The sequence below is a fragment of the Tinamus guttatus genome, unplaced genomic scaffold (assembly GCF_059628265.1).
Source record: "Tinamus guttatus ecotype Peru unplaced genomic scaffold, ASM5962826v1 Tinamus_guttatus_pri_ptg000674l, whole genome shotgun sequence".
Lineage (NCBI taxonomy): Eukaryota > Metazoa > Chordata > Aves > Tinamiformes > Tinamidae > Tinamus > Tinamus guttatus.
The window spans coordinates 698542-715408 of record NW_028289208.1 but is presented as its reverse complement, the minus strand read 5'-3'; the positions used below and the strand labels follow the sequence as shown (position 1 = coordinate 715408).

General features: G+C 42.6%; 1 protein-coding gene across 1 annotated transcript in view; it reads right to left on the bottom strand.

Moving 5' to 3' along the window:
* PEPD (peptidase D) overlaps positions 1 to 16867 on the bottom strand; it is a 106691-nt gene that overhangs the window by 29854 nt on the left and 59970 nt on the right. The window contains exon 11 of the mRNA XM_088536528.1: positions 12358 to 12435. Within this exon, the coding sequence (XP_088392654.1) occupies positions 12358 to 12435 (78 nt within the window). The remainder of the gene's footprint in view (positions 1 to 12357; positions 12436 to 16867) is intronic.

The window sequence follows — 16867 nt, the reverse complement described above, 5'->3', positions numbered from 1 at the left end:
CAGGCGAGTCAGAAGGGAAGGCGGGAGGAAGGCCACCCCTTGGGCCACGTCCTGACCGCAGCCGTGCTCGGACGGCGCAGCTCTGTCCCCAGCCAGGGCACACGGCCAGCAAAGGCAGCAATAAGCTACCATCGAGGAGTGCTATAGCATTTAGCTTTAAATATTCACCACATCTAACTTAACTGCCTCTGAATGCAATAGGTTAGAAGCAAATTAAGGCAACCGTGGTGAAGCTAAATAACGTTCCTGCTGCCCTGAACACACAGGTATATGCTCATGTGAGGATATACTCCAGGAAATTTTACAATGCACCCTGCAATTTGCTCTGTGAACAAATCTCCGCACTCGGTGCAGGGCCTGCTCCAGCCATCGCCAGCCCCTGAAGCTGGACAAGGGTCACCCACAGACAGACCTGCGGGGCTGGAACTTCAGGAATAAACCCTCGGTTTTACAGACACGGACCTGCACGAGGCGTAAAGCGGCAGGAACAGACTGCTCAGGGGGATGACTTAGGAGATGATCGACAACTTATATCTGCACAGAGAGGTAATACAAACAAATACTACATACATTCACTTAACATTTAAGTGCAGTATTTTAAAACAGAAAGTTGCTAACTGAAAACAGATACACAATAGATGGCAAATTTCAAAGCCACAGGGTGAAAAAACAAGACTTCAGATCAATATAGCAACTGCAAATAAGCCTAGCCAAACCTCAAAATCAGAAATGCCATCGACACTGCCTAAAGTTATGGTTTTATGGTTAGGCTCATTTCTAAAAATTAAGTACAGAAATAAACAGCAAGCATAAGGATACAGAAAACTGGCTGCAACAGCTAAGTATGATGTAAGAAGCTACTATGCTCTCTAACATGCTAACAATATTTATACTTTAGATTAATATAAAAAAAAAATCTTTCAACCCATCTGCAAACGGAATAATTTCAAAATCATCAATTAAGTTTCAAGGTTTTTTGTGGGCTTATAGAAGTTATTGTGGCCTAACTTTGCTCCATTTACAAGTATCAGTAATAATTTAGCATGGTCAGAGTTCGGCTGTGACCAACAGCTCCTAAATGCCACATCCAGGTCTGCTGGATCTTGTTATGCATTCTGTGTTCTACCTGCAGAACAGTCATCCCAAATTCACAGCAGGCCAAGCCGTAGGGATTTCTTTAGCCTTAAAATGATCATTTTCTGAAAACCATTCACAGTTTTGTGGTTATAAATAGTTGTTAGAATGACTACAGCAAGGAATAATGGGGAAGAATCCCACAAAGCAGATGGTGCACTGGAACAAGACTCCTAGGCCAGGCAGCACCATTTGTTCAGGTTTTGGCTTTCAGACAAGAGGAGACATGGGGAAAGATGATCCTTCAAATTCTAGATCAGAGCAACAACTCACCATCCAGTCTGCACGCTCAGTGAAAAAGCATCCAAAACAAACTGTACGTTTGGGAGATATTTTGGCTCTTACTGGGAATTTTCTTCCATGTAACTTCAGTTGGGAACATATCCATTAGCTAAAATGTTTCCCAAGACATGGAAATAGCCCAAATATTGTAGCTATCCTGAGGAAATAAAGGAAGCCTGAGAAGATTTGAGTTTCAAATTGTTGCTTGCCAGGCAAAATAAGTGATCAAGCACATTTAATTCCAACAAAATACATGTGAGCTACTATTTTCTCATTTTGACTAACAGCAAAATCTTTGTGAAGATGGGCTCCTTGTATCCTGTTTTCTTATATAAAACACATTTATTTTACACTGAAATTAGGTGGTAACTCCTAGGTAACAAGAAAATATATTTATGATTTTATTTTCTATTGTGTGCACAAAATTACCTATCTGATAATACATTCTTACAGAGATCATGCACAGAAACAGCTACCTAATCTTACTTGGATTTTATCAAATGTAGCAGCAATATAAACAAATTAAATGCACAAATACAAACAGGCACAGTGTTATAGGATATCTTCATCTACAGCCAGTGTATTAAGGATTGTCTTATCTATAGTAATGTATGCAATAATGTAACAACGTATCTCCAAACACGATTAACTTATCTAAAAGGGAAACAGGTTGCATGTCTACTGAACTGCACATGTCGTCTGTTGCAAAACTTAATTGTAAGTTTTTCTGTAGAATGAGGACACATCTGATTCCAGAGCAGTGCTCCTCCTGCCCCCACCTCCTTCTTCGAGGTGCAGTTGTTGAGTGCTGAACTGAACGGATGCAGGGACGATGTGCTGAGGTTGTCAGGTTGCAGAGCAGTCTGGAGGGGAACTCGCCCACGAAGGGAGCACCCCTGATCAGAGAGGCACGTGGTTGTATGTCAAAGCACCCACTGATCTAGCGTCAATCTGATGAAACCTTCTATTGCAAAGCTCCTGCGCAACCTTTGGAGAGAAGAGCTAATCTTGCTTTGTATTACTTTGCCAGGAGTAAAACCAATGAAAACCCACCTGGCCACGTTTCCAGGGTGAAAAGTGCATGGTATATAAGCACATGGAATAATCAGAAGATCCAGGCCCTCTCTGAAGATTCCCTGATACTGTTTCCCCACCCCCTCTTTTTTTTTTCTTGGAATAATATGAAGTTATACCATATGTAAAAGATGCACAGCAAAAAATATTCCAAACATCTATTTGGAAGTATGGACATAAATCCCCTGAGGGAGGCTTTAGTTCTGTATAGATATGATTTATAATCTTTCATCCTATACATGTTGCAAAATACCGTAAACATTATTAACTGAAGTTGAACAACACTAAGTATGAGAAAAATCAGATAACCTTTCAGTTGCTCTACTGACAGAATGTCAGTAGAATTGTGTATCAGCAATATAATATTAGCCAACATGGTCAAACAAAATTTGCCTTCTCCATCTGCTTTAAAAGTAACCTTCAAAAATCCCATTTCACTGCTTTCACGGGCTAAAGTCCTGACATCACAACTTAGAATTATTTTGCACATAAAACAGTGCAAAGTCCAAATGAAGCAGAACCACACATCTCCTGCCTTGCAACTCCACAAGCATTAAATATAGAAAGAAATGACTAAACGTTTCTCTCTCTTGCAGGAGTCTTTCCAGTCCTTCCCTGGGGGCCCCAGGTTTCACTGGTAACTGCTCCTATGGGACTGGGGTTCTGGGGCAGCAGAACGGGCAGGTTTCCGAGGGCGCTTAAGCGCTGCTCATTTTAAAGCAAACGCAAGGCTTCCCAGTCACTGTTCTAACTGAAAACGTTACACGATACTGTGAGCAAAAGTGCTCTTCATGCCCCCCTTGCAGTCACGCTCAAGCAATAGAGATGCACTAAGAGGTGCCCTTGCCACCTTTACAAGACACTGGCACCACAGAATGCATTTAAAGTTACTTTTAGGCTTTAAAGCCCAGAAAAATAATATGCGGTTTGATATTGATTTTAGTTTTCTCAACCTCTGATTGTGAAGCCCCACAAAACATTCTGGTATCACTTTAAGTTTCCAAACTGGGGACTATCAATGGCCAAGATTCATTTCTTCATAAAGTCACGGTATACAATTTTTTAAAAAATTAAAGCATCATCTTCCTGTAAACATGTTTTAACTTTTATAGGCTTGCTGACATTTTTATTGTAAAATAATTTGAAACTGCCAGGCATTGAAGCAAATTATGGCCAATATCACAATGGGAAGTGATACTTTATTTGGGGTATCTGAGCCATGTGTACAAATCGTTAGCGATCCAATGCGCAGCCCAACCCAGAGACAAGCTCTCACAGGCATCCTCGGAGAGCCCACGGCTACTCCCCAAAGCCAGCACATAAAACTGTCACCTTGCTGCTCCACAGATCTGCTTTGTGTGGGTATTCAGAATTGGATCACATCATGATAGCTATAAAAACAGTTTTTCTTCTTTGCTATTGTTAATGCTACAGAGCTATCCATCACTGCCACGAAATCCACGGAGTTTCCACCGAGGTTAGAGCCGGCCCTGCCTGCTCTTTTCTTCCCGGGTCTCTTTGCAGAACTCGGCCTTGCCTTCCTCCAAGCAGCTTTGCAAGACTAATTACCAAACTGACAAGTGACAAGTACCTCAGGTTAAAGGTAAACAGGTATCAATACTGATGCACTTTACTCAGCTGGATGTTCACTGAGGTTTTAGGGATCCCAGTCACTATTAACCAATGCACTTCTAAACAGCCACACAGATGCATTAGGAGATGAACTGGTGCCAGCGCAGTCTCAGGATAGAAGAAATAAAGGTACACACAAACCTCCCTCCTCCTACCACACCAAGAGCCAGTCAGTCCAGATTGAGACAGAAATAGCCAGTGATTTGGAAAAATTAACTGTGAGGACTGAGCACTGGAACAGGTTGCCATGAGGGGATGTGGAGTCTCCATCCTTGGATTTTGAAGGAGAAAGGATTATAAGCCCACACTTCCACAGGAACAGTTGCAGAATCCCTCAGGGGCTGTCGGAGGAACATACAGATGCTTGAGGTGTCCGAACCACCCGAAATCCGCCCTTCCCTAGGCGTTCCTGCACCGCACGGACCAGGCTTCCCCGCACCACGGGAGGAGCAGGAACCTCCATGCTGAGAGATTTGTAGGAGCCAATGGGTGTGCCCCAGGATGCCCTCAAGTCACTGGGGAAGGTGCGTCCTTCCCCTCCTCTCCATGCGCCCTGCCGAGGAAAAATGGCTTCCTCGGCCGACAAAACCTGGGAGCCTCCTTTCTCCCAGCAACTTCAAACAAGTACAAGAACTTCAGATTTATCTCTCTTGTGGAATATGACTTTTGAGTCCCAGTCAATTCACCAAAATGAGCTGGATACTCAGGGCTGCTTCAGCAAATAAAAAAAAAAAAAAAAGGCCCAGTAAGATTTTTCTGTGCTATTTCTGGTTCTTGTTACACCTATGTTGAGAAGGAATCCCTTGCTTACCATATTAGTCTATTGAAGAAAGCGAAGAAAACAGCTCTATATTTTTGCATTAAACAAATCAATTTCAATAACCAAGTATTATCTCTCCTTTGCTATTATGTAGTTTGCATCAGTGCCTTATTACAAACGCAGTGCTTGCCAGAGCAAAGAGCCCCCAGTAAATCTCAACTGGCTTGTTCACAACTCAGTTCTCCTGAAGAGCCATCTCCAAAAGCAGGAGAGTGTCTCTAATGCAGGAATGCTGCATTGGGAACAATAAACCAGCATTGCTAGGTCAGAAAAAGCACTGAGGCAGCAATGGAGGCTATGTAAGATGCAGAAGGCAAAATGTCAGCACTGCCTTCTTAGCACCTCAGCTAGGCCCATGCAGGCAATGTGCCAAAAATTGGGAATGGTCTCAGCTGCAGCTCGGACAGAGAGGTTTACCTGTTTTACTAGTCTTTTTGCTGAACAGATGATTTTTTTTCCCTTGGTTTTATTGTTGTAATTATTATCCATTTTTAATTGGCATGGTTTAATGAGCAGCAGTGCTCCCCTTAGCAGAGACAATTCTTTGCTGAAAAGTCAGCCCAACACGGATGGCTGCGAACCCAACGTTTTGGCAGCTTCCATTTGGTCCATACTGAAAAAGCCGTACGCGTGGGGCTTGCTGCTCCAGCCAACTAGCTCCAAAAAGGAGCAAGGATGTCAGAGCCGCAGGGAAGGGAAGGAAGTCTGCAAGGAGAAGCCAGCTAAACTTCTCAATCAAGCCGAGGACAGCATGAGCTGCTCGCCAGAATGCACGATACCAGCAGACACAACACAGCTCCGCTACTGTTTTGTGATTAACTAAACAGTCCATTTCTAGATGCCTCGCGAGAAGCAGAGCATCTACTCGTGTTGAACTGCAGCGTTTCATACTTCTAATCCAGACCCCAGGCTTCGGTGCCAACATTTGGATTCGGGAGCTGTAACTTTCAAGCAAACCGTTTTTGGGCACTTTGACCTGTGTTACCCAGGCCAGATAAACAAGCCCTGGAGATTAGTGGAGCAGGGGACGTGCTAGACATTTATTTATTGATTCTTACTGTATCTGCTGCCCAGCAGCCTTGCATGGGAGCAATGCGTGTAAGAGGTTAACGGTCCCAGCGTCTCTCATGACAAAAACTGGGTCAATGTCAAACAGCACATGTCCATCTATTTATTTTTTATCCATCTTTTAATTGTTTTTTTGGCTTCTTGAAGAAAACCCCCTAAATATCAGTTTTCCATGGAATCCATTAGGCAGAGGTTTCAGAATACTCTACAGAAGACAACAATGAATACAAAAAAAGCTGCTAACTTTTCCGCATACAGGGCCAAATGTTCAAGTGAAGAGTAACGAAGGTACCAACCAGTGCTTGAGAAGAGGAGGCTGGCATGCAGGCAGGCTGTTCTGCCTATCAGCAAAACGTGTCATTTACTCTTCACATCTATTCTTCACAGCAGCATCTACTCTTCACAATCAACAACTGTTCTCAGCAGCACCTCAAGGTGAAAGTATAGTGTTGCAATGTACAGCTGAAATGAGGAATGGCTTTGCCTGAAAGATCCAAATAGGCTCAGCATGAATACGGACCAGCATTAACCCCAGAGGCAACATTGGGAGGCTCCTCCCAAGGCCCTGCTCTGCATCGTGCGGGTAACGAGCGCTTCTGACACCAGACACAGGAGACGTCCCGACGATGCCCTGACCGCGGGGACCGGGAATTGCGGCTGGTTGGTGTGGGGCAGGCAGGAAGCGTGCAGGAGAGCGGCCGCTCCTGCCCCTCCAGCCACGGGCCGGCTGCCTCCACGTTGTGCCTGACCCACACAACCGAGCGCCCCGCACCGGCGCCAAGGGCAAGGCCTGGCCGCTGGAAGCCATCCAGGACCAGCAGCATCCCTCGGAACACTCCTAAATCCTTTACCTATTCAACTACTAACAAGGACCACCACAAACACTCTGTTTCAATAAACAGCATTTCCAAGTGATCAATATTAAAGCAATTGCTACTTCAAAATACTAGGTTTTATCCTGCTCATTTTATCTAGAGAAGGACACCCTACACTTGCTTAGGATGGTAAACATACGCCATTAATCAAACCAGAGGAATCAAGCCAAAGGAATTATTTCAGAAATGGACAGCCAGTTGCTTTCGCAATCAACCAATAAGTAGTAGCAATGTATTTCTTCATATTATTATTAGAAACAAAACCATAACTAACAACAAGTTGTTTCAAAACTGCAGACTGAAAGGTTAAAGCAAACCACAATTTTTGCATATTATTAGAGCAAACTTCAAAATGCATAAAAAATACACAAGGCCAAATGAAAATACTACTCTCACCCACATAAAATAGTTGAGCATTTACATCTGACACATTAATATCCTGGGATCTTACAAGCAGTACTTTCAAGAAGTAATAAATACAATATTTGGTTCCGTAGGATAAATTGTTTTAATAGCAATGAAATACTTGGAGTGGAAAAGGGAGGATTTCATCATCTGATGCAAAAAGACACTGGTCAGTTCCTGCTTTCTAAGGCAACATTGCCCCCATCTGGACAAAGGCAGCTTGTACTAACGCCAACAGGCTGGCATTGGTACCATAAGAGTTCGATTTTTTAAAAAAGGAGTGAATTTTCCCCAAAGTCTTTCAAAGAGTGTCATTGCAAACTTCTGATTTTGTAGTATCCTTTCTTCAAGCTCATCTTTTACTTGACTATTTGAAAATCTTTTAAATATTTAACTTAGATGATAGCTACTCAATATCCTTTTATGCTATATGCCTATTCCTCACTCCTGCAAAAAGAAAACAGTGCATTTTTCTAAAAATAATATTGTATAAAATCAAAAAATGCTTCTAGTTTCAATGCAGTATGCAATCTGCATATACATATGCGTATTGTGTGCAAATATCAGGTATATGCTCACAACTTGTGTAGAAAATGACAATACTTTTGATACTAGAAAACTATATACTATCCTTTTAGATATACACACACAGTAAAGTTACTTACATTTTTACCAATTAGGTGATTATATGGCTTCACCTTTATGAATAAAAATTAACAATGGGTTTTAAGCATTTCTTGCAACAAGTAACTTCCTTCTGGCCTTCACAGGCCTTGGAGTGACCAACAACTCCAGGAAGCCTGAAAAGCGGCCTTCACCTTTTGAGAAATTACAAAATAAGAAGCCATGGAAACTTAGCATATTTCCTCTCTGTTTCATCCAGAACCTTCCTCATACACCTATTCTTGCACTCACTGAAAATTCCCCACAATCAATAAAGCCTCTGAAATGGTAAGAGCAGGTACCCTCACAGTTAAAACAGGATCTCAGGAGAGCACTAGAAGTTATAATTAAAAAGAAAAAACAACAAAAAAGACACACTATTAGAAGACACATATAGTTGCCATGCGGAAGAAAGGAAACCTCATTTTAGCACAAGTGGAACACACCCTATATTGATATGGAACATCCAGCCCTTGGATGGAGGGATGATCTGCCTCTCAAGCAAGTTACCTTTGCAAAAACAATTCACTACCAATATCAAAGTACGGGACAAACATCATCCACTTCCAGAGAGCATTTATTTTAGTGCCCCCTGCTGTTAATACTACTCTGCTGCTTTAAATTGGCATTAGAAAACAGAGAGGAAAAAGATCAGAGTTGAATTTTTCCAGTAAAGTCCCTTTGCAACACCATATTGTCTTCCATATCCCCCAACTCTATTGACTGCAGTTTGACTAAGCAAATAGTCACCTTTTCATACTGTCAGGACATATTTAAAATAGCACATTATGCAGACACTATACTTCTACGATAGGACGCGTTTGATTCTGCGGCACTGATTAAATTTCTCTAGTGCTTAAATTCTGGTACCTGAATGCAATGAAGTTATTTGCAAGCAAACCTTGTTTTCCTGCCATCAGCAGCAGGGCACAGCAATAGGAGCAGAGCGCCGGGCCAGGAGGCCTCTTGCGCTTGTAGCGACACAACAGGTTTACCAGAGCTTTCATTAGAAATCTGCAGGCTAAAGACTGAGAGCGTTAGAAGCAATTGTTAGATAAAATGAAAGACATCACCTGAAATCCAAACTGCTTCTGTTTAGACTGCTAAAGTTAGTTTTATTTTATAAATAATAGATCGCTCGCTGTGAATACAAGGTTAATGGCATCTCTCCGGGTCTGCTGCACTTCATAGGCAGTTGATGCTCCCGTTCTTTGTGATTCCGTCTGTGCCCTCTCAATAAGCGGCACCGGCGACGCTGCGGCCAGCGGCGCTTCGAGCGCCAGCCCCTCGTGCGCAGCCGGGGCCGCCCGCCACGGGGCCCGCGGCTCCAAGGGCTGCCCCACTCATCGGCTGGGTCTTTGTCCATCTCCTGACCCAGCAGGGCCTTTCAAAATACCAAAGCACCTGACAGCAGGGGCAGCCTGCATCATTTCTAATGGTAACAGCCAAGCAGGGGCAGACTGGGTTGGAGTAGATGATCTCTAGAGGGCCCTTCCAACCTCAACCATTCGGTGAGTCTGTGATTGTATCACTTCTAATGGTAACAGTCATATATATCTCAGCGATGTGCCGGGTCAGGCTTATTTTCTCACATCTCTATTATTTAAGCATGAGCTTCATCATGAAGAATCAATCTTTGTTTTGAGACCACAAAACTGTTTGATGTGTCCAATGTCGCAGGAACCCCGTGGATCAGTCGCCACGATCCGATCGCCTCACGGCACCTTCAGCACTGCCGCGAGGGCGCTGGGCGGCACAGGAGGGCCTGCAGGCGCCGGGGGGCAAATCACACACAACGACCCACTGCTTTCCTCAACACCTCCTCAAAATCGGCGCCAGGTGCCCATTTCTGGCTCAGCACCTCTGACGGTGCCTTTGGAAAAAGCACCGAACCAAAAGGTGAAAGAGGCACCACCTCCCTTGCCCCGTTCTCCCCGCTGCACCTACGGTTTTCACTTCTCCCCCGAGCTCTCGTTGGCCCTGTGAGCTGCCTGCAGTTGGGGAGGACTCGGCACAGTTTGTTTGCTTCATTTTCGAGAAAACAGATTTTTTGAAGGCAGATGCTGCTGTGCTGAGACCAAAGCTTCTCAGAGCGACACGCCGGCTTTGACTGAGCTCTTCTCTGAAGATACTTCCCAGGGTCCAGCCAAACTCAGAGATCACTTTGAGAGGAGCTGAATGCAGAGATTGCTGTGACCCTTGGGGGCTTTTTACTGCTGAACACGGCTCTTTCTCCAGATTGAACACAATCAGCATTGCTGCAGAAGGGGAGATCACAGAGAACTCACCCAAGAAGAACCGATCACGGAGCGGGTGCCATCTGCTAGCCAGAAGCCCTCTGTGCTTGAGTTAGGCAGAGCAGGGAGCCAAATCTCTGCTCCTTGATTTTTTTTTTTTTTCCTGAGGAATAACTTTCCATTTCTTTCTACTGCCCATTAAGCTTTGAAACATCTTTGGCTACCCAAAATGAGCTGGGAGGCAGGGGAGCTTCAAAAAGCCCCGTGAGTGGGACAGGGTTACTTTCTGGGAGGGAATTACAAACTGCGACCAGCGCTTTTTCCTATGACTCCCTTTCCTAAGGATACGTGCAGGTAGAGCCCTGCCAGAAACAGCAGGGATCTTTGCACAAATTGTATAACGAAAAACCTTGAGACAGCGTGACAAATCTGAGTCTCACACTCAATTTCTATCCAAGCTGTCAGGCGTTTAAGATGACCAAAGAAAGTCAGTGTTTGTAGCTGTTTAGCTTTATGTAGTCCTCACCATAGGCCGTATCAGTAATAATGATTTGCAACATTTTGAGTAGAAGATTTTATTTAAAAGTAATGACAAATGAGAGAGCAGGGTGCGCAGAGTCATGATTCACACGGGTGGTCAGCCTAGCGATCCACTGGTGTGACCCTTCTGGCCACACACACAACAGATGTTTGCTTAAAAGATTCCCTTAGGCCATTCTGTCCATTACTGATTTACACGTTCACCACACATATGTAACAGTACACAAATAATTTACATAAATAATTTGGCTGTAATTGCAATATTTACATATAATATCAGTATCAGTTAAGTGCTTTGCACATATCTTAAGTTCATCTTCCCTTTAAAAATACTGGCTTCTTCTTATGTCAGTCGTAAAGCTGTGTGTTAGTTTGATATTTTGTTTTAAATATTTGATAAACTGAAAGTGATGGTCCTGCTTAGCAAGACAGTCCACTTAGCAAGAAGTCCTTTTGAGTCCTTGTGTTACACTGAGATATTTTAGCACAGAACCTGTACCTGTAAAAATGTGGTTTATGAGGAAATAGCAGAGATATAGTGTCATACTAGTTTCTTACAGAAGCAATAAACTCATTTAATGTAGATCAGCTTTCAAAGATGTAAGTCATAAAATTAGGCTGTTCTGAATGAGCCACAGTTCTGAAAGAAGTCAGAGCAACAGTCTCAAATGAGCAAAAATGCAGTACTGTATTTTTGCCTACAATTTCCTGTTGATGCCACCAAATCCTTGTAACAAATATTGTTCAAAGAGTAAATAAAGCAAGCATCTGGTTGTTTCAAAGAAGTAAAGCAGGAGTCTCTCAAATTTATTTTTCTAATATTCAGGTGCTTTGTTGATTTATTTACTAGCGCTTACTGCAATGCACTGTTTAATACCTAACAGAACTGAACAGCACATTTCTGTAGAACACTTGTATCTTATTCATATCAACTAAGTAACCTCTAGAAAAACACATGAAACTCCGCTGAATAATCCAATAAAAATCACACCAAGTACTCTATCTTCTATTAGGTACCAGTATATGACTTGTTAAATTAAATTTATACCAAAATACTAGCAGAAGCAGAAATAACCCTTTAGAGACTTCTATCTCTATTTTTACATGACATTTTTTCTTATGTTCAGGGCTTCCTAAGATTATCCAACAGAGGGCTCCCAGCAGCTATTAAAAGGCTTAATGGAGAGTCGGAAATACGAGTTCTAGTACATACCTATAAATTATCAAATACATTTTAATAAATCTGTTCTGTATACACACACACATATACACACACACCCCCCACACTCCAGTTTGAAATTTGTAAAAGCACACAGCAAAACCACCCAGGAAGTTCCTCATGATAATCCGTGTTCTGTTACAGCGAGTTAGTTCACAATTTTTTTCAAAAATATATTTTTTTTTAAGTTTGAAGGGTAGTATATTTTTAAATTGTTGCTGCACATATGAAGTTATACTTTTTTATAACTTTTAGGCCCACGGGATTACATACTGTTTTATAGATTCAGACTTCTTTCCTTATGCAACTATTATTGCCTTATTAAGTTCAAAAGTAGACACAATGTAGAAACTAAAATTTAGTAGTCATGCAAGAAAAAAGTCAAACAAAGTGTAATTCTTTACTTACCACAAGTCTCCATCTTCAATAGTCTTGTCATTCGGGGCTCCAGCATGCCCATAGTGTAAAACAGAGGAGTTCTCCCCACTGACAGATGAAAAGAAAACACAGCAAAATTAGCAGAAAAGAAACATTAAGACCACAACATGTGAAGGAATACTGTAGCTTATGAAATAATCATTGGAGCATTGATATATGAAACATGAAATCTGGCAGCCTATGCAGACTGCTACAGAGCCTTCCTCAGCACCGGCCGCATTTGGCATCTCAGTTGGCAGGAGTGGCGACCGACTGGGCGTTTTGCAATTCTGGCTGCAAGATGTGGCCTTTCTGCAGAAGGGTATCACTGCTGACATAAAACACTTCTCGAATCGATAGCAGTGTTAAGGGAAGCAATGATACATGAGTAATTTTTCAATCTATGACCATTTACTTCCTTTCAGATATCTTTTTAATTGCTAAGCGATATATTTCCATGTTTGAGGTTAAATATTACAAAGCATAAAAATATCATTAGAGTAAAATATAATATGTCTGAAAGGCTCTAGGAGTTCTTAGGCCTAGAAAAGTGCAGCTGTTCCCTGGCATATCTGGTGTATAACGTCAGCAGTAATATCAGACACAGTAACTATCACTTTATTTTTACCTCTTATTGAAGCGCAAAAAACCCTATTAATCCTCACAATATAAAAGAAAGGCTTCAATTCCCAGACGCTGCTCAGACTAAACTGCTGATTCACAGGAATGGGAAAAACATCTCCAGAAAAGCACGGACCCTCATTCAACACTTCTGAAACGCCGTGATCTGTTCAGTGACCTGTCTTTGGTCTTGGCATCGTTCTTGTCTACTGGTATTCCTGTCGTTTTATCAAACATCAGTTAAAAGACAGGCAAAGACTTCAGGCTGCTTTTCCTTTTATTATTCCCCTCAGACAGATGCTCTCTCTTTTATTCTTCAAAAGGCTAAAAGAATTAAACCATATCCAAAAATGCATGTTCGAACAGAGATCCTGTGGTGTCTTCCTGACCCCTCATGCTGACTTGCAGATCCAGGTCTAACCTTTTAGCCAAACTAGGCTGGTCATCCTGCTCGAATGTGATTCTTTGATTGTGGTGGTGGAACAGCTTAATATTTTAGCTGAAAGAAATGAGGAGCTCAGTTTCAGTGAATCTTTTGTCATATCTGAAGCGAATGTAGCACCTGTAATACCTGTGTGTATTTCTCACACTAGGCTTTTAATAATGCAATTAGAAAATCAGCAAAACACCTGCACTGTATCCAAAAAGAGATTACCTTCAATGTATATTGACTATTTATGGACGACTGGATATCTAACCGATCTTTTCTTCACACAGATTCAGTAATTTCTTAAGCAATGATTATGGAGAAGAAAGTAAATGCCTTCTTAAATTTCTGAAGCCTTTTAATCTAAAAGGCTGGATTCTGTTAATATTTTTAAAGCAATAACATTTTACTGCTAAATATTTTATGTATACAAGAATGACTACGTAATAAGGCAGTGAGAAACAAAGTCTCAGTTCTACGAATGATGTGCTGAAAACTGTTTTTTTTCTGATTACATGGCCATCCAAGGTAAAAAGTTGTGAAATTATTTTTTTTAGAATAGCAATAAATTAAGGCTGCAATAGACCTTTTCCTAGTCATGCTGATTCAATGACATTTTTAGAATTGGCTACTACTGACTGCTTTTTATTTCCTACATGCCTGATTTGAGAACCTCTTCAGTTGTGCAGATGATAAAAAACAGTCCCATAAAACTTGTAAGAGGCAGACATCAGCAAGCTTCATTCCGACCCCTTCTACCTCTTGAGCACTTGTGGAATAATGCTTTCCATCCACAATTTTAGTTTTCTAGCCAAGAAAATTGGAAGAAAAGTACTGTACAGGACAGCAGACAGCAATCAGAGGAAGAGGCTTTCCCTGTCGGGCCGCGCGTACGGGAGGAACCACATTCCCAGCACCTCCTTTCACACGGGGGTGGGCAGCAGCAGCTCCTACCTCTGCTTTGGACCATCAGCACTTTGAACCCACAACCTTTTTATTTCTTTCTAAAAATGGGGATAAAGCATGAGAAGCAAATTAGCATAAGAGAATATTTATGATCAACTTTTCAGATTTTTTCGTGCATCTAAAGGGCTTGACTCCACTCCAGTGTATTTGGAGCTAACTTGTTTACTTATATGCTGGAACCCTGTGTTATATGGAGAACCAGACACATAAATAAACCATATATTCAAATGCAAGTACTGCACAATTGTTTTCAACAATAGATATCCCAAATCCAAAGATGTGGAATTTCCTCAGCACATTTCAATGTAAAGGCTCTTAAGTTTACAAAATAATTCTGCAAGGTTTAGCACCAACTGTTACGGAAGATGCATGAAAATCTGTTTTTCACCACTGTTATTTAAATGTTAAGCAGCAAACAATTTTTTCTTGGCATTACAAGGCTCTATCACACAAATCATGGCTCGGTAGCACAAACAGGCTCGTGCCACAGCAGAAAGCAGGTGCTGCTGCTCCAGACCTGGCACGGGCACACGGCGTGTTCCAGGGCTGGTGGCGGTGCTGCTTGCTTTGGACCAGGCCTATGGGCTCAGTGCCCAGCAGCAACTGGGGCTCCCTAGAAGCCCTCGTCTGGGAGAGCTCTCCTGGCCACCTTCCACCTGGAAAAAGTCAGTCCATGGCACAAACCAGAGGGAGGATCTGCTTCAGAAACGTGCCAACCACCTGAATTAAAGCAGTGATGCGGACAACCCTCCAGCCGGTTTTGCCAAGAGGTGCAAAACCCACCTCGCTCCCAGAGCTGCCTTGACCACTGCACAGGACAAAGGCAAGGAAAAAGCTCTAAGAGCAAAGTTACGGCGCCGAAGGGATGTGCACCCCCAAGCTGGCCAGAAATTGCTCACAATGGCTCAGCTACACCTCCAAAGTGGCTTCAAAACAATTTAACCCCCAGCCCCTGCCCCCGGCCAAGCAAACGAGCCCTCACGGGGGAGCTGCTCCTTTCTCTGCAACAACAACAGTGACAAGGTCTTGCAGGAGGCCACAGCTGGGGCGCAGGGCTGGCACCCTCTAGGCCAGCACTTCTGAACATCACCACGCACATGGACTAGGATGTCTGCCTTGGGCATCCGGGACGAAAAGTTCTCCACAGTATTTCTGTGCCTCTACTTCTATTCCTTTAATAATTTACCTCTATGGGTGTCAAGGACATGTTTGTTATCGGAAGAATTGCATAAAGAAGCAGAAAAGCTACACAGAGAATGTGAGCAGTAGGAAACTTCAGAATGCTACAGGAGGATAAGAAGCCCCAAAATACATCTCAAGTCACAACCTCTTCTGAAAACAAGCAAGCAGAAGAAAGATGAATATCAATCAGCAATATTTTTAAAAGAGCATTAAGACCAGGAGAAGCATTAGAAAAAGTGCAATTATTAGCTATACACTAGCAACATCTAAAGCAAACTAGTGTACTATGAACTAAACCACTGGATTATATCCATCATGAATAATGATAAATAATGAATCCAGAAGAAAGCACTGAGAGCATTCTCTCCACTTTTTTTTCTATGAGAAGATGAAATTTTGAAAAGTCATATTGAAAAGAAAGACAAACAGATTTAATAACTATTTTTCTCCCCGAAGTTTGATAATGCTCCTCAGATAAACACGTTCTGTTGGACCATGCTCTTCGCAGACACTGACACCGCCTGGTGAGAGCTGCCACGGGAGCCACCTCCTGCGAAACCCGGGGCCGGGTCCGAGCCGCTGCATCTGCCCCACGGTGACTCCCCTCGGTCCCGCTGCCCGCGTCCCCCCTCTGCCTTTGCTGCCGGGGGAATCCGGGTGGCCCCCACGGAAACCAGGACGCAGGTAATGGCCACGCGGGCCCCGTCCGCACCGTCATGTTCAGCGACAACCAGTATTTTGGAGATGCCGTACGGGGTTCCCTACATTTCTTTACTGTGTCCCCAACAACTGCTTTTTCACCCCAGTGACACAAATCATGCAATATTGTAACTTCAGACTATAGATCTCACAGATCGACAACATGAATTTACAATTAACCCTGTTTGTAAGAGCAAAGCGAGGGCTTTAGTCCCCAGCACAGAGTTTAGTCTGCAGAGATGACAGCTGAAGACACCAGGAGGAAGCACCACCAAGTGCCTTAACCTTCGTCTGCCTCTTTGTAAAAACAGCTACCTGGTACCCTAAGACACTGCAATGAATAATTCACTACCATTTAAACACCACTCTGCAGTCAACACCTTGAAAATTAGTACCAATTATATCCAAGTACATTTATTAAATACAGTTACTGGCATTTAGTTGTACTTATGTGATGTCTGTTTGCAGTTTAAATCACTTATAAGTTCATGGTGTTTGTTAGCACTGCCCACTACAGGACTAATCAAATTATATGATCACCCATAATACTAATACATATATGTTATTATTCTCAGTTTATTTGAGAGTGCATACATGCATGTGAAT